This window comes from Oncorhynchus gorbuscha, linkage group LG03, assembly GCF_021184085.1.
Source record: "Oncorhynchus gorbuscha isolate QuinsamMale2020 ecotype Even-year linkage group LG03, OgorEven_v1.0, whole genome shotgun sequence".
NCBI classification, from domain to species: domain Eukaryota; kingdom Metazoa; phylum Chordata; class Actinopteri; order Salmoniformes; family Salmonidae; genus Oncorhynchus; species Oncorhynchus gorbuscha.
Genome location: NC_060175.1, coordinates 93,979,768 through 94,002,720, shown reverse-complemented (window position 1 = coordinate 94,002,720; position 22,953 = coordinate 93,979,768). Strand labels below are relative to the sequence as shown.

At 46.9% G+C, this 22,953-nt stretch overlaps 1 protein-coding gene across 3 annotated transcripts in view; it reads left to right on the top strand.

The window, feature by feature from the left end:
- Nucleotides 1-22,953, top strand: part of LOC124032268 (formin-like protein 3) — a 103,171-nt gene extending 80,218 nt beyond the window's left edge. Inside the window, exons 9-24 of one of the 3 annotated variants that reach the window (XM_046344535.1) lie at nucleotides 88-273; nucleotides 609-758; nucleotides 2,766-2,867; nucleotides 3,200-3,578; nucleotides 3,954-4,046; nucleotides 4,462-4,586; nucleotides 7,538-7,740; nucleotides 8,591-8,894; nucleotides 9,153-9,233; nucleotides 9,760-9,889; nucleotides 10,153-10,313; nucleotides 10,668-10,769; nucleotides 11,673-11,765; nucleotides 16,610-16,733; nucleotides 19,995-20,042; nucleotides 22,474-22,953. In XM_046344535.1, coding sequence (XP_046200491.1) covers nucleotides 88-273; nucleotides 609-758; nucleotides 2,766-2,867; nucleotides 3,200-3,578; nucleotides 3,954-4,046; nucleotides 4,462-4,586; nucleotides 7,538-7,740; nucleotides 8,591-8,894; nucleotides 9,153-9,233; nucleotides 9,760-9,889; nucleotides 10,153-10,313; nucleotides 10,668-10,769; nucleotides 11,673-11,765; nucleotides 16,610-16,733; nucleotides 19,995-20,032 — 2,271 coding nt within the window. In that variant the 3' untranslated portion in view covers nucleotides 20,033-20,042; nucleotides 22,474-22,953. Of the gene's footprint in view, nucleotides 1-87; nucleotides 274-608; nucleotides 759-2,765; nucleotides 2,868-3,199; nucleotides 3,579-3,953; nucleotides 4,047-4,461; nucleotides 4,587-7,537; nucleotides 7,741-8,590; nucleotides 8,895-9,152; nucleotides 9,234-9,759; nucleotides 9,890-10,152; nucleotides 10,314-10,667; nucleotides 10,770-11,672; nucleotides 11,766-16,609; nucleotides 16,734-19,254; nucleotides 19,378-19,994; nucleotides 20,043-22,473 lie in introns of all 3 variants that reach the window. The other 2 variants (XM_046344533.1, XM_046344534.1) reach the window with 2 other exon arrangements.

Here is a 22,953-nt window from a genome sequence, read left to right as displayed (position 1 = left end):
TTACTTTTTTTCACTGCTTGGCAAACCTCCCCAAAAGATACTCAGCTCTGTATTGATCTAATACATACTCATTCTTTTCCTTTTCAGGTGTGCAAGGAGAAGCATCGCTTTGAGAAGCTGATGGACTATTTCCGTGTGGAGGATGGGAACATCGACTTCATGGTGGCCTGCATGCAGTTCATCAACATCATGGTTCACTCAGTAGAAGACATGAACTTCAGGGTTCACCTGCAGTATGAGTTCACCAAGCTGGGCCTTGACGACTACCTGGAGGTATGGAGGACGCTATAATTACAATATAATAATTCATGTAAATCATGTGTTCATGAACAGTCACTAAAACTAGGGCCTGGATTTTACCTGGTCAGGTCAGGAAAAACTTCTGGCCCAACATCTACTTGAATGAAGTCTCCAAGGAGCCATACATAGGCTATTTCTTATGCCTTTTGATATTGCATTTGAAGGCAGGAGATGGAAATGGTCATTTTAAGTTGTCCTTTTTCCAAGATGCCTTTAACATGTTACCTCTAAGGTACCTTCACATATACCTCTAAGGTATGTGTCTTACTGTGACTCACTGACCTGAATCTCTCCTTCTCTCCCTACAGAAATCCAAGTACACAGAGAGTGACAAGCTGTCGGTCCAGATTCAGGCCTACCTGGACAATGTGTTTGATGTGGGGGGGCTGCTGGAGGATGCGGAGACCAAGAACGTGGCTCTGGAGAAGGTGGAGGAACTGGAGGAACACCTGTCCCACGTAAGAACCACCAGACTGACCACCAGACTGACCACCAGACTGACCACCAGACTGACCACCAGACCACTAGACTGACTACCAGACCACCAGACTGACCACCAGACCACCAGACTGACCACCAGACTCACCACCAGAAGCACAGACTGACTACCAGACCACCAGACTGACTACCAGACCACCAGACTGACCACCAGACCACCAGACTGACCAACAGACCACCAGACTGACTACCAGACAACAGACTGACCACCAGACTGACCACCAGACTGACCACCAGACAACAGGCTGACCACCAAACCACCAGACTGACTATCAGACCACCAGACCACCAGACTGACCACCAGACCACCAGACGGGCTACCAGACCACCAGACTGACCACCAGACCACCAGGCTGACTAGCAGACCACCAGACTGACCACCAGACTGACCACCAGACTGGCTACCAGACCACCAGACAGACCACCAGACCACCAGACTGACTACCAGACCACTAGGCTGACCACCTGACCACCAGACTGAACACCAGACTGACCACTTGACTGACCACCAGACCACCAGACTGACTACCAGACACCAGACTGAGAAACCAACTGACTACCAGACCACGAGACTGACCGCCAGACCACCAGACTGACTACCAGACACCAGACTGAGAAACCGACTGACTACCAGAACACCAGACTGACCACAAGACCACCAGGCTGACCACCTGACTGACCACCAGACTGACCACCAGACTGACCACCAGATTGACTACCAGACACCAGACTGAGAAACAGGCTGACTACCAGACCACCAGATGGACCACCAGACCACCAGACGGACTACCAGACCACCAGACTGACTACCAGACAACCAGACAGACTACCAGACTGACCACCAGACTACCAGACTGACTACCAGACACCAGACTGACCACCAGACTGACTACCAGACCACCAGACAGACCACCAGACCACCAGACTGACTACCAGACCACCAGACTGACTACCAGACACCAGACTGAGAAATAGACTGACTACCAGACCACCAGACTGACCACCAGACTGACCACCAGGCTGACCACCAGGCTGACTACCAGACCACCAGACTGACCACCAGAATGACCACCAGGCTGACCACCAGGCTGACCACCAGACTGACCACCAGAATGACCACCAGGCTGACCACCAGAATGACCACCAGGCTGACCACCAGACTGACCACCAGACTGACTACCAGACCACCAGACTGACCACCAGGCTGACCACCAGAATGACCACCAGGCTGACCACCAGACTGACCACCAGACTGACCACCAGACTGACCATGAATTCTATATGTGTCCTTTTCCCTTCTGAACATTTGACATGAAAACGGTTCCGTGAACAAAGTAATCAGGTACATCACTATTGTCTTTTCTGGTGTCAGTCCATCAGTAATACAAGGAAACAATCCACCAAACTGTTCCAATGACAGAAAGGTCAGAGTTAGACGTGCCGTCATCCTAAGAATTTCAAAACAAACCCTGCTTTCAGGGACCAGGAATTATGGGGGAGGAAGAGAGCGAAACATTCCACCCTATGAATTCCTTTAGTTTACAACACGTGTTATCTGTCCAAATTCAAAAGTGAAAACTGTGTCAGTTCAGCCTCACTTACACTGCCTGTGTCATGTTACTAGTTAGAGAGAGAGAGAGAGAGAGAGAGAGAGAGAGAGAGAGAGAGAGAGAGAGAGAGAGAGAGAGAGAGAGAGAGAGAGAGAGAGAGAGAGAGAGAGAGAGAAAGAGAAAGAAAGAAAGAAAGAAAGAAAGAAAGAAAGAAAGAAAGAAAGAAAGAAAGAAAGAAAGAAAGAAAGAAAGAAAAAGGGAGTGGATCTGGGCGAGATGCCCGCGTTGGACTTTACTGGATCAATGCTTTAATTCATCTCCTCCTCCCCTTTCTCCATCCCTCTTGTCCCATCTGTTCACTCTCCATGCCTCCTACCTTCTCTTTCTTTGCTCACCCTCCTGTCCACCCTGTACTAGGTGACGGAGAAGCTTCTGGACGTGGAGAATGAGACCATTATGAAAGTGGCTGACCTGGAGAAGCAGCTCCTGCAGAAGGACAAGGATCTCCACGTCATACGGGTAAGATGAGCTGGGGATCACGATTATGATACCGATTTCAATTATCATTATATTTCTCACATACAGTATCAAATGTATGATTCAGAACAGCAATAGTATGTCTCAATGTTGTATTAATATGTTGTTGTGCAACAGTGTTTTACAACTCCTGGAGAACTATATGTACAGCAATGGCAGAATGACATTAACTTTTGATCAACTATGCTCTAGCAAGAATGCTATGATAGCAAATTGATTGTCAGGAAATGGAGTGATTATGATCCTGTATAGTTTGTGGAGTCATCATAGTGTGGTTTCTCTCTCTGTCTCCCTCTGGTGTTCTGACCCAACAGGAGACGTACGAGTCGACCAACACCCAGGTACACACCCTGAGGAGGATGATCAAGGAGAAGGACGCTGCCTTCCAGAGGAGCTTCAACATCGAGAAGCGCCTGCTGGAGATGGAACAGCAGGGGACCATCCGCCTCCGCAAGCAGCCGGACGGGGACATCGCCATCGAGCCCCTGGGAGGGGGCGGTGGTGGTGGTGGTGGAGGAGGAGGGGGTGGAGGTCCTGGGGTGCCTCTCAGTGACGTTGGGCAGAACGGAGGGTTCTCAGTGGGGCCTGAAGGGGTAACAGGGCCAGGAGGACCAGGAGGACCAGGGACTAGTCTACCAAGGGCCAGTGAAGTACCACCTCCTCCTCCCCCCCCTCCACTTCCCTCTGCTCTAGGTACATTACCATGCACAGTTATAGTCTTTCACATCATTGTGCCGACTCCAAATGTACTGTGTTGGCTTTCCATTCACATTGTCCTTCACAGCAGGGATTCTCAACCTTTTCCATTCTGAGGCCCACTGAAAGGTTCAGAATCACTGTTTACAGCATGGTTCCAGGAACTATGGTAACACACACAGCTGGATGGACGCACAAAATTAGTGTATGCCACCATAAACCAATATGAATGATCTTTTATTCATTGTACTGATTTGATACAGCCTGTTAGAGCTCCACTAGTCTCTCTCACAGACATTCATAATCCTGAGATTTTATTATGGCTCTAAACACTGCCGTTGTTTTATGCTGTGTTCGTCTTCTGTTCCACAGGAGAGAATGCTCCATGCCCACCCCCACCCCCTCCTATGGCCCCACCTCTACCAGGAACTGCTCCCAATTTCATCCTCAATATGGGCCTATCAGGTAAGAGCTAGTAGTATCAGCATCTAAATATACTTAAGGTGGAGTATAGAATGTGTTCAAAATAATACAGTACACTATACAAGTTGGATTGTGTGATATGCCTGATTTTCTATGTAATGGTTGTCCTGATATTCTATGTAATGGTTGTCCTGATATTCTATGTAATGGTTGTCCTGATATTCTATGTAATGGTTGTCCTGATATTCTATGTAATGGTTGTCCTGATATTCTATGTAATGGTTGTCCTGATATTCTATGTAATGGTTGTCCTGATTTTCTATGTAATGGTTGTCCTGATATTCTATGTAATGGTTGTCCTGATTTTCTATGTAATGGTTGTCCTGATATTCTATGTAATGGCTGTCCTGATGTTCTTTAAATGAATAATAAGCACTCTAATTTTGTCGGTTTGCAGCTATCAGGATCAAGAAGCCCATCAAGACCAAGTTCCGTCTGCCTATATTCAACTGGACCGCTCTGAAACCCAACCAGATCAACGGTACGGTCTTCAGTGAGATAGATGATGAAAGAGTACTAGAGGTGAGTCTACCAGTTCAGGACAAACTTCCTTTACGGGCCTTCATCTGACAGTTTACCTCTTAACTAGGGGCCTTCATCTGACAGTTTACGTCTTAACTAGGGGCCTTAATCTGACAGTTTACGTCTTAACTAGGGGCCTTAATCTGACAGTTTACCTCTTAACTAGGGGCCTTCATCTGACAGTTTACCTCTTAATTAGGGTCCTTCATCTGACAGTTTACCTCTTAATTAGGGGCGTTCATCTAACAGTTTACCTCTTAATTAGGGGCCTTCATCTGACAGTTTACCTCTTAATTAGGGTCCTTCATCTGACAGTTTACCTCTTAATTAGGAGCCTTCATCTGACAGTTTACCTCTTAACTAGGGGCCTTCATCTGACAGTTTACCTCTTAATTAGGGTCCTTCATCTGACAGTTTACCTCTTAATTAGGGGCCTTCATCTGACAGTTTACGTCTTAATTAGGGTCCTTCATCTGACAGTTTACCTCTTAACTAGGGGCCTTCATCTGACAGTTTACCTCTTAATTAGGGGCCTTCATCTGACAGTTTACCTCATAACTAGGGGCCTTCATCTGACAGTATACATCTTAATTAGGGGCCTTCATCTGACAGTTTACCTCTTAACTAGGGGCCTGAGTTGTTCTTTGTCATGTTGGGTGGTCAGGAAAATAGGCCCTCAAAGCCCTACTTCTAATTAATTTAAGGCCCCACTCCTAATTCATTCAAGGCCCCACTCCTAATTCATTCAAGGCCCCACTCCTAACTCATTCAAGGCCCCACTCCTAATTCATTCAAGGCCCCACTCCTAATTCATTCAAGGCCCCACTCCTAACTCATTCAAGGCCCCACTCCTAATTCATTCAAGGCCCCACTCCTAATTCATTCAAGGCCCCACTCCTAACTCATTCAAGGCCCCACTCCTAATTCATTCAAGGCCCCACTCCTAATTCATTCAAGGCCCCACTCCTAATTCATTCAAGGCCCCACTCCTAATTCATTCAAGGCCCCACTCCTAATTCATTCAAGGCCCCACTCCTAATTCATTCAAGGCCCCACTCCTAATTCATTCAAGGCCCCACTCCTAACTCATTCAAGGCCCCACTCCTAACTCATTCAAGGCCCCACTCCTAATTCATTCAAGGCCCCACTCCTAACTCATTCAAGGCCCCACTCCTAACTCATTCAAGGCCCCACTCCTAATTCATTCAAGGCCCCACTCCTAACTCATTCAAGGCCCCACTCCTAACTCATTCAAGGCCCCACTCCTAACTCATTCAAGGCCCCACTCCTAACTCATTCAAGGCCCCACTCCTAATTCATTCAAGGCCCCACTCCTAACTCATTCAAGGCCCCACTCCTAACTCATTCAAGGCCCCACTCCTAACTCATTCAAGGCCCCACTCCTAACTCATTCAAGGCCCCACTCCTAACTCATTCAAGGCCCCACTCCTAACTCATTCAAGGCCCCACTCCTAACTCATTCAAGGCCCCACTCCTAATTCATTCAAGGCCCCACTCCTAATTCATTCAAGGCCCCACTCCTAACTCATTCAAGGCCCCACTCCTAACTCATTCAAGGCCCCACTCCTAACTCATTCAAGGCCCCACTCCTAATTCATTCAAGGCCCCACTCCTAATTCATTCAAGGCCCCACTCCTAATTCATTCAAGGCCCCACTCCTAACTCATTCAAGGCCCCACTCCTAATTCATTCAAGGCCCCACTCCTAATTCATTCAAGGCCCCACTCCTAACTCATTCAAGGCCCCACTCCTAATTCATTCAAGGCCCCACTCCTAATTCATTCAAGGCCCCACTCCTAACTCATTCAAGGCCCCACTCCTAACTCATTCAAGGCCCCACTCCTAATTCATTCAAGGCCCCACTCCTAACTCATTCAAGGCCCCACTCCTAACTCATTCAAGGCCCCACTCCTAACTCATTCAAGGCCCCACTCCTAACTCATTCAAGGCCCCACTCCTAACTCATTCAAGGCCCCACTCCTAACTCATTCAAGGCCCCACTCCTAATTCATTCAAGGCCCCACTCCTAACTCATTCAAGGCCCCACTCCTAACTCATTCAAGGCCCCACTCCTAACTCATTCAAGGCCCCACTCCTAACTCATTCAAGGCCCCACTCCTAATTCATTCAAGGCCCCACCCCTAATTCATTCAAGGCCCCACTCCTAACTCATTCAAGGCCCCACTCCTAATTCATTCAAGGCCCCACTCCTAATTCATTCAAGGCCCCACTCCTAATTCATTCAAGGCCCCACTCCTAATTCATTCAAGGCCCCACTCCTAACTCATTCAAGGCCCCACTCCTAACTCATTCAAGGCCCCACTCCTAATTCATTCAAGGCCCCACTCCTAACTCATTCAAGGCCCCACTCCTAACTCATTCAAGGCCCCACTCCTAATTCATTCAAGGCCCCACTCCTAACTCATTCAAGGCCCCACTCCTAACTCATTCAAGGCCCCACTCCTAACTCATTCAAGGCCCCACTCCTAACTCATTCAAGGCCCCACTCCTAATTCATTCAAGGCCCCACTCCTAACTCATTCAAGGCCCCACTCCTAACTCATTCAAGGCCCCACTCCTAACTCATTCAAGGCCCCACTCCTAACTCATTCAAGGCCCCACTCCTAACTCATTCAAGGCCCCACTCCTAACTCATTCAAGGCCCCACTCCTAATTCATTCAAGGCCCCACTCCTAACTCATTCAAGGCCCCACTCCTAACTCATTCAAGGCCCCACTCCTAACTCATTCAAGGCCCCACTCCTAACTCATTCAAGGCCCCACTCCTAATTCATTCAAGGCCCCACTCCTAATTCATTCAAGGCCCCACTCCTAACTCATTGAATGAAACATTCTCTTTCTCATAGAAAATGGACATGCATTGAGGTATCACGTTTGACTGAGTGTGTCGTGTGTGTTGTCTGTCTATAGGACCTGGATGTGGAGAAGTTTGAGGAACTGTTTAAGACCAAGGCCCAGGGTCCAGTGGTGGACCTGAGTGGCCCCAAGACCAAGGTATCTCAGAAGGCTATCAACAAGATCTCCCTGCTGGACGCAAACCGCTCCAAGAACCTGGCTATCACCCTGAGGAAGGCCAACAAGAGCACTGAAGAGATCTGCAAAGCCATACAGACGTATGTACTGTAGCCTATACCTCACTCTCTATCAATTAATCACATCAACAATTCAGTTGTCACAAAGTGCTTTACAGTAACCAGCACAGACTTTCAAAGAGCAAGCAGAAGCACAGTGGCAAGGAAACACTCCCTAGAAGGAAGAAACTTAGAGAGGAGCCAGACTCAGAAAAGAGGCCCATCCGCTGGCTCTAACTGCATCGTGTCCAGTTCTAGCGCTTATGTTTCCAACCTGTCTCCTGTCCTGTCTGATGTTTCCAACCTGTCTCCTGTCCTGTCTGATGTTTCCAACCTGTCTCCCGTCCTGTCTGATGTTTCCAACCTGTCTCCTGTCCTGTCTGATGTTTCCAACCTGTCTCCTGTCCTGTCTGATGTTTCCAACCTGTCTCCTGTCCTGTCTGATGTTTCCAACCTGTCTCCTGTCCTGTCTGATGTTTCCAACCTGTCTCCTGTCCTGTCTGATGTTTCCAACCTGTCTCCTGTCCTGTCTGATGTTTCCAACCGGTTCCTGTCTTATCTGATGTTACTAACCTGTCCTGTCTGATGTTTCTAACCTGTCCTGTCTGATGTTTCTAACCTGTCCTGTCTGATGTTTTAACCTGTCCTGTCTGATGTTTCTAACCTGTCCTGTTTGATGTTTCAAACCTGTCCTGTCTGATGTTTTAAACCTGTCCTGCCTGATGTTTCTAACCTGTCCTGCCTGATGTCTCTAATCTTTCAGTATTGTAACCTGTACTATCTGTTTCTCCCTATAGCTTCGACCTGAAGGCCCTGCCGGTGGACTTTGTGGAGTGTCTGATGTCTCTAATCTTTCAGTATTGTAACCTGTACTATCTGTTTCTCCCTATAGCTTCGACCTGAAGGCCCTGCCGGTGGACTTTGTGGAGTGTCTGATGCGGTTTCTTCCCACGGAGGCCGAGGGGAAGATGATGCGTCAGTACGAGCGGGAGCGGCGGCCGCTGGACGCGCTGACGGACGAGGACCGATTCATGCTCTTCTTCTCCAAGATCGAACGGCTCACCCAGAGGATGAATATCATTACGTTCGTCGGGAACTTCTCAGACAACGTCAACATGCTAACCCCGCAGCTCAACGCCATCATCGCAGCGTCCGCATCCGTCAAGTCTTCACCCAAGTTAAAACGAATGCTAGAGGTACGGGTTCTCTCATCGTCCATCATCAATGATTAAACTGGTTTGAATTGGAAGAGAAGCATCCTTTCACATTAGCAGTCAGTGGTGAGTTTCCCAAAATATTCATAGCACAAAGATTATCCAGGTCAATTGTAGGCATTGGACGAAAGATGCTCTTAGTGTAACAAATATGTAGGGAAACCGAGTAGCTTTTGCTTGACCACTGCCACATTAGTATGGTGCTAAGATGTTTATTCTTTACTTTCTGTACTCACACAGATCATCTTAGCCCTGGGAAACTACATGAACAGCAGCAAGAGAGGATCTGTGTATGGCTTCAAACTACAAAGTCTTGATCTGGTGAGTACTGTACGATACAAAGTAGCACATTCTAGAGAGCGGCTCTCTGCAAGTCCTCAAGAGACTGCTCAAGGGCTACACTTTTCAAGGTGTACTCCTCCAGAATGAAAGGGCCATGTATTCTGGACATGTATTCAGTTCCAGGTAGTTCCAGGTAGTAATCAGTAATACAAGGCTACACTGGTACACTTGTTTCAAGGTTGATAAAAGACACTGATATGTATTCTGGTTGTGTATATATTTTTCTCTGTCAACTGCCGGACACTAGTTATAAAAGGCGCCATGTGTACCAGTGGAGGCTGAGTTGAGAAGGATCATAATAATGGCTGGAACGGAGACAATGGAATGGCATCAAACCATGTATTTGATGCCATTCCACCTATTCCGCTCCAGACATTACCACAAGCCTTTACTCCCCAATTAAGGTGCCACCAACCTCCTGTGATGTGTACACTTGTTTCAAAATGTACTCATCCAGAGCAAGTGAAAAGAGCCTTGACAGATATGGAATTCTCTCCTCCCCCAGCTACTGGACACTAAGTCTACAGACAGGAAGATGACTCTGCTCCACTACATAGCTGTGGTTGTCAAGGAGAAGTATCCTGAGCTGGCTAACTTCTTCAACGAACTGCACTTTGTGGACAAAGCTGCTGCAGGTGACTACCGAGTTACACACACAGACACCATGCAACTTGAATGGATTCTTCTCTTCTCATTGTACAAAGACTATAGTACATGTGCTGCACAGTTGAAATAAGGAGGTTTGATATTGTGTGTGTGTGTGTGTGTGTGTGTGTGTGTGTGTGTGTGTGTGTGTGTGTGTGTGTGTGTGTGTGTGTGTGTGTGTGTGTGTGTGTGTGTGTGTGTGTGTGTGTGTGTGTGTGTGTGTGTGTGTGTGTGTGTGTATCTCTCTCTCTAGTGTCTCTGGAGAATGTGCTGCTGGACGTGCGGGAGCTGGGTAAAGGGATGGATCTGATCAGGAGAGAGTCTAGTCTCCATGACCACTCTGTTCTCAAGGGCTTCCTCCAGACCAGCGACACTCAGCTGGACAAACTGCAGAAGGATGCCAAGACCGCTGAGGTTCTCACGCCACCTCCATCCTATCAAAACTACAAACTGAATTTTTCAACACTGACGTCTCTAACATTTAAAAACGTATACTTCTTCCACTACTCAAAAAACATTTTGTTGATCGCTAAAGCAAGCACACAATTTTTCTTCAGGAAAAATACCTGTTCTAAAACTACCAACTGGTCAAAACACAACACAACTTACTGTAACATGAAACAACACATCTTCCTTCTGAGATGCAGCACAACAACCACCTGTGCAACAATACAGCACAACACTATAAAAAAGGCTTTGTTAAGGTTTGCAATGTTGACAAATGTTGTGTTCTACCCTTGACACGTGTCTCTCCCGGGTCATTTCTAGGAAGCCTTCAACAATGTGGTGAACTACTTTGGGGAGAGTTCCAAGACGACTCCTCCCTCCGTGTTCTTCCCTGTGTTTGTGCGATTCATCAGAGCTTACAAGGTAAGGAAGGACCAAACAACACACATCTCCTACAGGGATCACATGTATGTAACAGGCCACTTCGCTAACGCTGTCATCCAAAGTGACTTATTGTAAAGTGAGGATGTGTATGTGATCCTTGTAGGAAATGAACCCATAACCTTGTAGTGCTTTGATGTGTGTCAATAGTGCCACACTTTTACCAACTGAGCCTCACAGGGCCATGTTCAGGAGGAGCTTACTCTCTCTGTCCTATGGGAGTTAGCCTAACCTTGAGTTATTCTGGCTGTTGTCCCGCTGCCTCCCAGAGACAAGCAGAATGGTCTGTGTGCCACAGGACAGGGTGTGGACTGGAGTAACAGGTCTAATAACAGGAAGGGCCAGCTGGGTCAGAACGGTAGTGGTGGTGTTTAAACTGGGCCCCGTCTTCCCCCCTTCCCACCTGCCTTCCCCTCCTGCCCCTGCCTCCCCCCTCTGACCCCTGGACCGATGGCCCGCTCTTCCTCTGCCTCCCCCCTCTGACCCCTGGACCGATGGCCCGCTCTTCCTCTGCCTCCCCCGGATGGACAGCTCTGTCCTGCGACACAGACACCTTCCTGAGATTGTTCTCTACAAGGATTTATGGATCTGTTAAAGAAACGTGCAGCTAAAGGATCTGTGCGCGTGTGTGTGTGTGTGCGTGTGTGTGTGCGTGTGTGTGCGCGTGTGTGTTAGAGAAACAGGGAGGGGAAGAGCAGGAGACACACAAACACACAGAGAAAATGAATGGTGCTGACTGTTTAGCTACATGAAAGTATGTTATCTCTATGTTTACTCAACTCCCAGATCCAATTCTGCTATTATAAAAGAGACCAAATCTTTCCATAGCTTGGCATAGCCAAGTTTTCTCTGAATGGCGTGCATTTTGTGATGTCCTCCCTACAGGATGCAGTGGAGGACAATGAGCAGAGGAAAAAGCAGGAGAAAGCCATGAGAGAGAAGTTACTGGCTCAGGAGGCCAAGCAACATGACCCCAAGGTACAATACTAGAAGTCTCCCTAGCCCTGATTCTGACAGACAAGGCCCAAAAAGCCAAAAGATGCTCAATGATTATTTAATTAGCAAATTTAGGCATAACATGCCAGCTGCAAATGCTGACACTGCACATCCAAATATATCAGACCAAATTATGAAAGGTAAGCATTGTAATTTTGAGTGAGGAAGAGGTAAAAAAGTATTGTTGACTATCAACAAAGACAAGCCTGTAACGGCAGATCTCCTCTTCGTCTGAAGAGGAGTAAGAATCGGACCAAGATGCAGCGTGGTAAGTGTTCATGACGATTTATTAAAAACGAACTGAACACTGAAATACAAAACAATAAACGATGGGATGAAAACCGAAACAGTACCGTGTGGCGACAAACACACACACGGAAACAAACACCCACAAACCAACAGTGAAACCCAGGCTACCTAAGTATGATTCTCAATCAGAGACAACTAACGACACCTGCCTCTGATTGAGAACCATACTAGGCTGAACACAAAAACCAACATAGAAAAACCAACATAGACTGCCCACCCCAACTCACGCCCTGACCATACTAAATAAAGACAAAACAAAGGAAATAAAGGTCAGAACGTGACAAAGCCACCGGGGTCTGACAACTTAGATGAAAATCTCTGAGGACAATAGCGGACGATATTGCCACTTCTATTTGCCATATCTTCAGTTTAAGCCTACTAGAAAGTGTGTGCCCTCAGGCCTGGAGGGAAGCAAAAGTCATTCCGCTACCTAAGAATAATACTTTACTGGCACAAATAGCCAACCAATCAGCCTGTTACCAACCCTTGGTAAACTTTTGTAAAAAATGGCGTTTGACCAGAGACAATGCTATTTTACAGTAAACAAATTATAGGGAAGGATATTCAACAAGCACAGCACTTACAAAAATGACTGAGATAAATATATGATAAAAAGATTGTGGGGGCTGTTTTGTTAGGCTTCAGTGCGGATGTTGACATTATTGATCATTGTCTGCTGCTAGGAAAATGTATGTGTTATGGCTTTACACACTCTGCTATTTTGTAGATAAAGAGTTATCTGTCTAACAGAACACAGAGAGTGTTCTTTAATGGAAGCCTCTCCAACATAATCCAGGTAGAATCCGAAATTACTCAGGGCAGCTTCCTAGGCCCCTTACCTTTTTCAAACTTTACTAACGACATGCCACTGATAACTCAACACTATATACATCAGCTACTACAGCCACTGAAATGACACTTAACAAAGAGCTGCAGTTAGTTTCAGAATGGGTGGCAAGGAATAAGTTAGTCCTAAATATTTCCAAAATGAAAAGCATTGTTTTTGGAACAAATCATTCACTAAACCCTAAACCCTGAACTAAATCTTGTAATGAATAATGTGGAAATTGAGCAAGTTGAGGGGACTAAACTGCTTGGAGTAACCCTGGATTGTAAAACTGTCATGGTAAAAACATATTGATACAACAGTAGCTAAAATGGGGAGAAGTCTGTCCATAATAAAGTGCTGCTCTACCTTCTTAACAACACTATCAACAAGGCAGGTCCTACAGGCCCTAGTTTCTACCTTCTTAACAACACTATCAACAAGGCAGGTCCTACAGGCCCTAGTTTCTACCTTCTTAACAACACTATCAACAAGGCAGGTCCTACAGGCCCTAGTTTCTACCTTCTTAACAACACTATCAACAAGGCAGGTCCTACAGGCCCTAGTTTCTACCTTCTTAACAGCACTATCAACAAGGCAGGTCCTACAGGCCCTAGTTTCTACCTTCTTAACAACACTATCAACAAGGCAGGTCCTACAGGCCCTAGTTTCTACCTTCTTAACAGCACTATCAACAAGGCAGATCCTACAGGCCCTAGTTTCTACCTTCTTAACAACACTATCAACAAGGCAGGTCCTACAGGCCCTAGTTTCTACCTTCTTAACAACACTATCAACAAGGCAGGTCCTACAGGCCCTAGTTTCTACCTTCTTAACAGCACTATCAACAAGGCAGATCCTACAGGCCCTAGTTTCTACCTTCTTAACAACACTATCAACAAGGCAGGTCCTACAGGCCCTAGTTTCTACCTTCTTAACAGCACTATCAACAAGGCAGGTCCTACAGGCCCTAGTTTCTACCTTCTTAACAACACTATCAACAAGGCAGGTCCTACAGGCCCTAGTTTCTACCTTCTTAACAGCACTATCAACAAGGCAGGTCCTACAGGCCCTAGTTTCTACCTTCTTAACAACACTATCAACAAGGCAGGTCCTACAGGCCCTAGTTTCTACCTTCTTAACAACACTATCAACAAGGCAGGTCCTACAGGCCCTAGTTTCTACCTTCTTAACAACACTATCAACAAGGCAGGTCCTACAGGCCCTAGTTTCTACCTTCTTAACAACACTATCAACAAGGCAGGTCCTACAGGCCCTAGTTTCTACCTTCTTAACAGCACTATCAACAAGGCAGGTCCTACAGGCCCTAGTTTCTACCTTCTTAACAGCACTATCAACAAGGCAGGTCCTACAGGCCCTAGTTTCTACCTTCTTAACAGCACTATCAACAAGGCAGGTCCTACAGGCCCTAGTTTCTACCTTCTTAACAGCACTATCAACAAGGCAGGTCCTACAGGCCCTAGTTTCTACCTTCTTAACAACACTATCACAAGGCAGGTCCTACAGGCCCTAGTTTCTACCTTCTTAACAACACTATCAACAAGGCAGGACCTACAGGCCCTAGTTTCTACCTTCTTAACAGCACTATCAACAAGGCAGGTCCTACAGGCCCTAGTTTCTACCTTCTTAACAACACTATCAACAAGGCAGGACCTACAGGCCCTAGTTTCTACCTTCTTAACAGCACTATCAACAAGGCAGGTCCTACAGGCCCTAGTTTCTACCTTCTTAACAACACTATCAACAAGGCAGGTCCTACAGGCCCTAGTTTCTACCTTCTTAACAGCACTATCAACAAGGCAGATCCTACAGGCCCTGGTTTTGTCACACCTGAAGTACTGCTCAGTCGTGTGGTCAGGTGCCACAACAAAATACTTAGGAAAATTGCAATTGGCTCAGAACAGGGCAGCACGGCTGGCCCTTCGATGTACACAGAGAGCTAATATTAATCATATGCATGTCAATCTCTCCTGGCTTAAAGGGGAGGAGAGATGGACTTCATCACTACTTGTATATGTGAGAGGTATTGACATGTTGAATGCACCGAGCTGTCTGTTTGAACTACTGACACACAGCTCAGACACCCATTCATACCCCACAAGCTATGCCATCAGAGGTCTCTTCACAGTCCCCAAGTCCAGCACAGACTACGGGAGGCACCCAGTACTACATAGAGCCATGACTACATGGAACTCTATTCCACATCAAGTAACTCACACAAGCAGTAAAATTAGATTGGAAAACAACCAGATAGACCATATGGAACAGCGGGGACTGTGAAGAGACACAAACACAGGCACAGACACATGCACACACACACGATAACATACGTACTATACACACACTTACACGTGGATTTTGTGTTGTAGATGTGGTAGCTGAGGGCACACACTTGATCTATTGTGAAATCAAATGAAATCAATGCGCATGTGCCGAGTACAACAGGTGTAGACCTTACAGTGAAATGCTTACTGTTGTGAATGTATTATAATGTTTTTAAAATGGCATAACTGCCTTAATTTAGCTGGAGTCCAGGAAGAGTAGCTGCTGCCTTACTAGGAACTAATGGGGATCCATAATAAACCCCAGGAAGAGTAGCTGCTGCCTTAGCAGGAACTAATGGGGATCCATAATAAACCCCAGGAAGAGTAGCTGCTGCCTTAGCAGGAACTAATGGGGATCCATAATAAATCCAAATCCAAATACCAAAACTGGACTCAACGAACATTAGTAACATTGAGCTTAATGTGCTCTAGAATTTAAACTAAATGATGGATATGACCACCTGACTGACCACCTGACTGACCACTCGGCTGACCACCTGGCTGACCACCAGACTGACCACCTGACAGACAACCAGACTGACCACCTGACCACCAGACTGTCCACCAGACTGTCCACCAGCCTGACCACCAGCCTGACCACCTGACTGACCACCTGACTGACCACCAGGCTGACCACCTGACTGACCACCAGTCTGACCATCAGGCTGACCACCAGACTGACCACCAGACTGACCACCTGACCACCAGACTGACCACCAGCCTGACCACCTGACTGACCACCTGACTGACCACCAGACTGACAACCAGACCACCCGATTGACCACCAGACTGACCACCAGACCACCTGATTGACCACCTGACCACCAGGTTGACCACCAGACTGACGACCAGACCACCTGACTGGCCACCAGGCTGACCACTTGACTGACCACCATACCACCTGACTGACCACCAGACCACCAGGCTGACCACCTGATTGACCACAAGACTGACAGACAGCAAGATTTATACAAATCTCTGCTGTTGAAAACTAAAAGCTAGTCTAAAGTAAATGGGCGATAATGTCTCAATGCTTTTTACAGTGGAGATTGACTTTATAAATTGTCTGGCTGGACTGATGAGAAAATGGATTGCGCAGTGAGATGGAACAGGGTAAATAGGCATTTCAACGTCATAGCTTTAGCCGGCGGTAACTTGTGGAATAGGCACTGGAATGCGGTATTAACCAATCAACAGCCAGGATTAGACCCACTTGTTTTATAATTCTCAATATAAGGCTCTCACACTTACTATAAGGAGTTTATGCATTTGTTTGATTGAAACAATCCTCTGGCAGCTCAAGCCGTTTAGGCAGAATTTGATGTTCTTCCTCCTCTCCCTCCCAGGTCCAGGTAGTGAAAAAGAGGCAGCAGCAACAGGAGCTGATCTCTGAGCTGCGTAAACGCCAGGCCAAGGACCACCGGCCCGTATACGAGGGGAAGGACGGCACCATTGAGGATATCATCACAGGTGGGCTCGATATGCAGCCTCGCTGGTAGCCACGCAGAACCCAGCCATGCCCAGTAGGAGCCCCAGGTCCCCTAGTCCAAACCCCAGCCCCAGCAGCCCCAACCCGGCCCAAGCCCCAGCAGCCCCAACCCAGCCCAAGCCCCAGCAGCCCCAACCCAGCCCAAGCCCCAGCAGTCCCATCCCAAGCCCCAGTAGTCCCATCCCAAGCCCCAGCAGCACCAAACGCTAACCCAGCAGCCCCAGCCCCATCCCCAGCTCCAACCCAGCCTATCCCAAGCCCCAGCAGCCCCAACCCTAACCCAGCAGCCCCATTCCAAGCCCCAACCCACTCCAAGCCCCAGCAGCCCCAACCCGGCCCAAGCCCCAGCAGCCCCAACCCAGCCCAAGCCCCAGCAGCCCCAACCCAGCCCAAGCCCCAGCAGTCCCATCCCAAGCCCCAGTAGTCCCATCCCAAGCCCCAGCAGCACCAAACGCTAACCCAGCAGCCCCAGCCCCATCCCCAGCTCCAACCCAGCCTATCCCAAGCCCCAGCAGCCCCAACCCTAACCCAGCAGCCCCATTCCAAGCCCCAACCCACTCCAAGCCCCAGCAGCCCCAACCCAGCCCAAGCCCCACTAGTCCCAGCCCATTCCAAGCCCCAGCAGCCCCAACCCTAACCCAGCAGCCCAAGACCAATCCCCAGTCCCAACCCCAGCCCCAACCTCAGCCCCAACCCAGCCCAATCCCCAGCAGCCCAAGCCCCAACCCCCAGCAGCCCAAGCAGACCCAGGGACTGGGCTAAGATCACTTTGGTCCTCAACTGCTCGGCTGGAGGAGCACTGTGTTACGCAGTTCAGACACCACTACCAGAGGCTCCAGAGCATCTAGACAACAGCAGATTCCAGTTCTCAGTCATGTCCCAGTAGTTTATTTTTTGTGGCCTGCTAGTTATCTAGATTAGTAGTGTCTCATCATTATGTAGTGTCTGTGCAGCTAAGCAGCAATTGAGCCTCAAAGTATAACTACAGTAGGCATGTAGTTGAGTCATTACCCTCCCAATGCCCTGCTTCATGGGATGTGCTAACTCAGGACAGTTCCCGAACTCAACTCTCATTAATCAAAATCTACTGTGAAATAATCCAAGTGTTAAATGTTAATAATTGTAATAATATGTTAATAATGCCTTTCCTTCCTGTTACTAGGCCCTTTACAAAAAGTACATCATCTACTTTTTTCAACATATATATCCGTGTCCTCCTGGACATAGCGTCATCTACGTTATTCAACATGCAGTATATCCCTGTCCTCCTGGACATAGCGTCACCTACCTTATTCAACATGCAGTATATCCCTGTGCTCCTGGACATAGCGTCACCTACGTTATTCAACCTGCAGTATATCCCTGTGCTCCTGGACATAGCGTCACCTACCTTATTCAACATGCAGTATATCCCTGTCCTCCTGGACATAGCGTCACCTATGTTATTCAACATGCAGTATATCCCTGTCCTCCTGGACATTGCGTCACCTACGTTATTCAACATGCAGTATATCCCTGTCCTCCTGGACATAGCGTCACCTACGTTATTCAACATGCAGTATATCCCGGCCCTCCTGGACATAGCGTCACCTACGTTATTCAACATGCAGTATATCCCTGTCCTCCTGGACATAGCGTCACCTACGTTATTCAACATGCAGTATATCCCGGCCCTCCTGGACATATCGTCACCTACGTTATTCAACATGCAGTATATCTCTGTCCTCCTGGACATTGCGTCACCTACGTTATTCAACATGCAGTATATCCCTGTCCTCCTGGACATAGCGTCACCTACGTTATTCAACCTGCAGTATATCCCTGTCCTCCTGGACATAGCGTCACCTACGTTATTCAACATGCAGTATATCCCTGTCCTCCTGGACATAGCGTCACCTAAGTTATTCAACATGCAGTATATCCCTGTCCTGCTGGACATAGCGTCACCTACGTTATTCAACATGCAGTATATCCCTGTCCTCCTGGACATAGCGTCACCTACGTTATTCAACATGCAGTATATCCCTGTCCTCCTGGACATAGCGTCACCTACGTTATTCAACATGTAGTATATCCCTGTCCTCCTGGACATTGTATCACCTACGTTATTCAACATGCAGTATATCCCTGTCCTCCTGGACATAGCGTCACCTACGTTATTCAACATGCAGTATATCCCTGTCCTCCTGGACATAGCGTCACCTACGTTATTCAACATGCAGTATATCCCTGCCCTGGCAACTTACTCCATACATTGCACTGCTGGTCAAAACATATAGGGAATATGGTGCAATTTCAGAAGCACCCAAAGACCTTGTGGTCCAAACACCAAAACATGGAGGTATGGCACAGAGAGCTGGAACACCGGATATAAAGATATTACAGTGACAAGACTGAGAAGTGTACCAAGCTGATGGCACATCAGATGGTCTACGACAGTACAGCACCAGTACAGGTTCCTCTGTCTCAGGTGTGACGTTCTCTCCCCTCCTCCCCCCTCAGTGCTGAAGAGCGTCCCCTTCACAGCCCGTACTGCTAAACGAGGCTCACGGTTCTTCTGTGATGCACAGCTGTGTGACGACTCCAACTGCTAGTCCCTACAGTTCCTCCCCCCCTAATGCCAAGGTTGTCCAGAACAGGTGTCCCCTCCTCTGACCACTGTGCATGCAGCATGACCTTCCACCCTGTCCCTCCCTAAGACTACTCCTTAACCCTTCACTAACTTTGGCTGCCATTTAACAGTTCATCACAGTGCAGTTTGTTTGAATCCTGGCCCTCGACTCTTATTGGTGGGCAAGTGATGTGTTCTATATCCCTCAAAACACCTCTACCTGAATTACCAGGGTAGAAGTCAGACAGCCAAACCTCTTTGGATTACTGAACCTACAAAGACTGTATCAAAAGCTAATGTTAAAATGTGAATATGTAATGTTTACTACCACAAAATATAATCACATGGTCAATATGAAGTTGCATCTAGCATAACAGCATGGGCATGGAAAGCTACAATACCGGTATGTAAATACTGTATGTTCATTTTCTATCAGGTTTTATACTTTTTTCAATTTATTTTTCATAAATCTTAAAAGTACAGTATAGTAATTAAGAGGTTTGGCTACAACTGCTAACAATGCCTTGTTGTTCCTTGAAACTAACTAAGATGGATGGTTTGGTTTCCCCTCTAACATGTTAAGAACCTTTCCTCAACCTCTACTCTGTATTCATTCTACCCCTCTGAACAGCTGAACAGAAGATTAATGACAGTATATGCCACTTCTAAATTCTGCAGGGTAAGAAAGGCAGCCTGAAGCCTGTTTGCTTGGCCCTGGCCATGCTCGTCCTTTGTGCTGCGGCCTGCGGACATGCTGTGTGCTGCTAGCTACACAGTCTATGGTGCTGCTACAGTGATGTCAGCTGCTTCAGCCAGGCCAGCGCTTCAGATGCAAACAGGAACATGCTTTACTCTACAGCAAAGCATTCAGATATGCTTTACAACAGCCAGGACTGCTTTACTGCACAACAATCGGATATGCTTTTACATCAGCCACAGCAAAGCAGTCAGATATGCTTTTACAACAGCCAGGTCTACTTTTCTGCACCACAGCCCAAAAATGTAGCTTAATATTTCTATAACTGGATACATCCCCTAGAATACACTGTAAGTTCATGTCAGGTCATTTTCTTTTCCATCAACCTTACCTCTCAGGAAAACAGTGGCAGCGGTTGTAGGAGGATTGAAATTTTAAGGGGCTATCAGCAGTTGCTACACACATTTTTGGACTTAATTACATGTTATATAATTATATGTACCCATTGATTTTTGAAGAATATACACTATATATACAAATGTATGTGGACAGCCCTTCGAATGAATGGATTTGGCTATTTCAGCCACCCCCGTGCTGACAGGTGAATAAAATCGAGCACACATACATGCAATCTCCATAGACAAACATTGTCTCCGTGACTTTCAACCTGGCACCGTCATAGGATGCCTCCTTTCCAACAAACCAGTCCGCCACATAATCTGCCCTGCTCGCGCAGCCCCAGTCAACTGTAAGTGCTGTTATTGTGAAGTGGAAAAGTCTAGGAGCAACAACGGCTCATCTTAGAAGTGGTAGGCCACACAAGCTCACAGAATGGTACCCGGCCTGCACAGAGCCCTGACCTCAACCCCATCGAACACCTTTGGGATGAATTGAAAGGCCGACTGTGAGCCAGGACTAATCGCCCAACATCAGTACCCGACCTCACTAATGCTTCGTGGCCCTGTAGCAATGTTCCAATGTTCCCTGTAGCGATCTAGTGGAAAACCTTCCCAGAAGGGTGGAGGCTGTTATAGCAGCAATGTTCTGACATCTAGTGGAAAGCTTTTCCAGAAGGATGGAGGCTGTTATAGCAGCAATGTTCTGACATCTAGTGGAAAGCCTTCCCAGAAGAGTGGAGGCTTTTATAGCAGCAAATGGGGGACCAAATCCATATTAATGTCCATCATTTTGGAATGAGATATTCTACAAGCAGGTGTCAAAATATTATTGGTCATGTAGTGTAACTCATAAATGCCTCATGAGCTTAGTTCAACTGTCTTACCCCATCACAAACTTGTTTTACTCCAATGTTTGAAAACAAGTCAATGTAAACAAACATTATATAGCTTCACAACATGGCCACCTAACCTTTAGATATCATGGATGGTAGTAGCTCTGTTTACGGACAGAGAGTGATTACATTTCTCCAGCCCATCCCTCAACATATTACCGAAACAGGTGCAGTGACAACACTTTGTCATTATTTCTACTGCTGATTGCCACTTTAAGGTAGTTTCCGATTGAGGCAAAATATGCACCACTGGATGCAGACTCCATGCACGCGAGAACATTGCCTTTTTGAATTTAAATTGCGCTATAGTAAGGATCTTCCACGCTACAGATTTAATCTACATTCATGAGTCTTTCCTTCAACTCAGGTCCCTCCGTCGTCACCACCTCACCTCTCATCTTCCATGTTGCATGCTGTGTCCAGCGTTCTGTCCATCCACCACTTACCAGTCTGTCACCTGTTGATGGCATGTCTCAATGTTGCGTTTGTCCCTGGTAACTGTGACTTGCGGTGTGCTGAAAAGCTTGTTGGTCAACCAGCTCTGTTGAGGCCCCTGCACATATCCACAAACACAGACATGTTCAGACATAATGGACATTTATTCAGACAAATGGGTAGAAACATTGGCAACACTACTTGAACACTCCATTTTAAGGGCTACATAACACTGTCATAATCATGATGGTATAGACATTTAAGGAGTCATTTTAGAGACGACAGGTTAGATGAGTTGTATGAATATTAGCTTCTCTATAGCATGGTACCTCACAGAGCTTGTTGTCTACAACTGTGATACATTGTTGACATAGTGGTTTGTTTAAATAACTAAACCCCCATAGCCTTGGATTGAAAAATCTATATTTCTCCGTTAGTTTTAAGTTGACAGTGAAAGGGATCATTCTCTTTTTAGTTAACATATACCCACATTCAATTGGCTACCCATTTGGCAACATATAAGTAAAATGTAACAATTCTAAACATATTTGCTGACATATTCTGTTAGGATAAGCACTGCAAATATAGGTTCCTTAATCAACAACCTCAAACCTGAGCATGACACCACTGTACCAGAGTTTGACTTCCCAGTTAACCTGTGTGACCCCCTCTCTCACCCACTCACAGATCTCCGCAGCCAGCCTTTTCTGCGGCACGACACGCTGATCCGGAGCGGCTGGAAGAGACCCTAAACAAACCACTCGTTCTTCCTCCCTTATCATCCCTTCCTTTTATAACCCCCCCCCCCCTGTGTCTCGGTGGTCTCACCCACCCGAGGCTGCACAGAGACTAAAAGGTGGACAGGACCGAACCAATGGCCCTTGTTTTACAGGGGTATTTATTTATTTATGGAGATCCTTTATGGACACTGTCTCTCAACAAGCAGGTGTAACTGTAGTATCACCGACATAGCCTACCCTCCTCTCCCACTGCAAACACACACCGCACACCCACAGATAATATTAAGAACAGGACTGGGCAGAAAGAGTCCAAAGAAGAAGAGTATAGTGGTGAGTTGAGCCCTTAAAGGGGCGGCTCACCTCACACCCACAGATAATATTAAGAACAGGACTGGGCAGAAAGAGTCCAAAGAAGAAGAGTATAGTG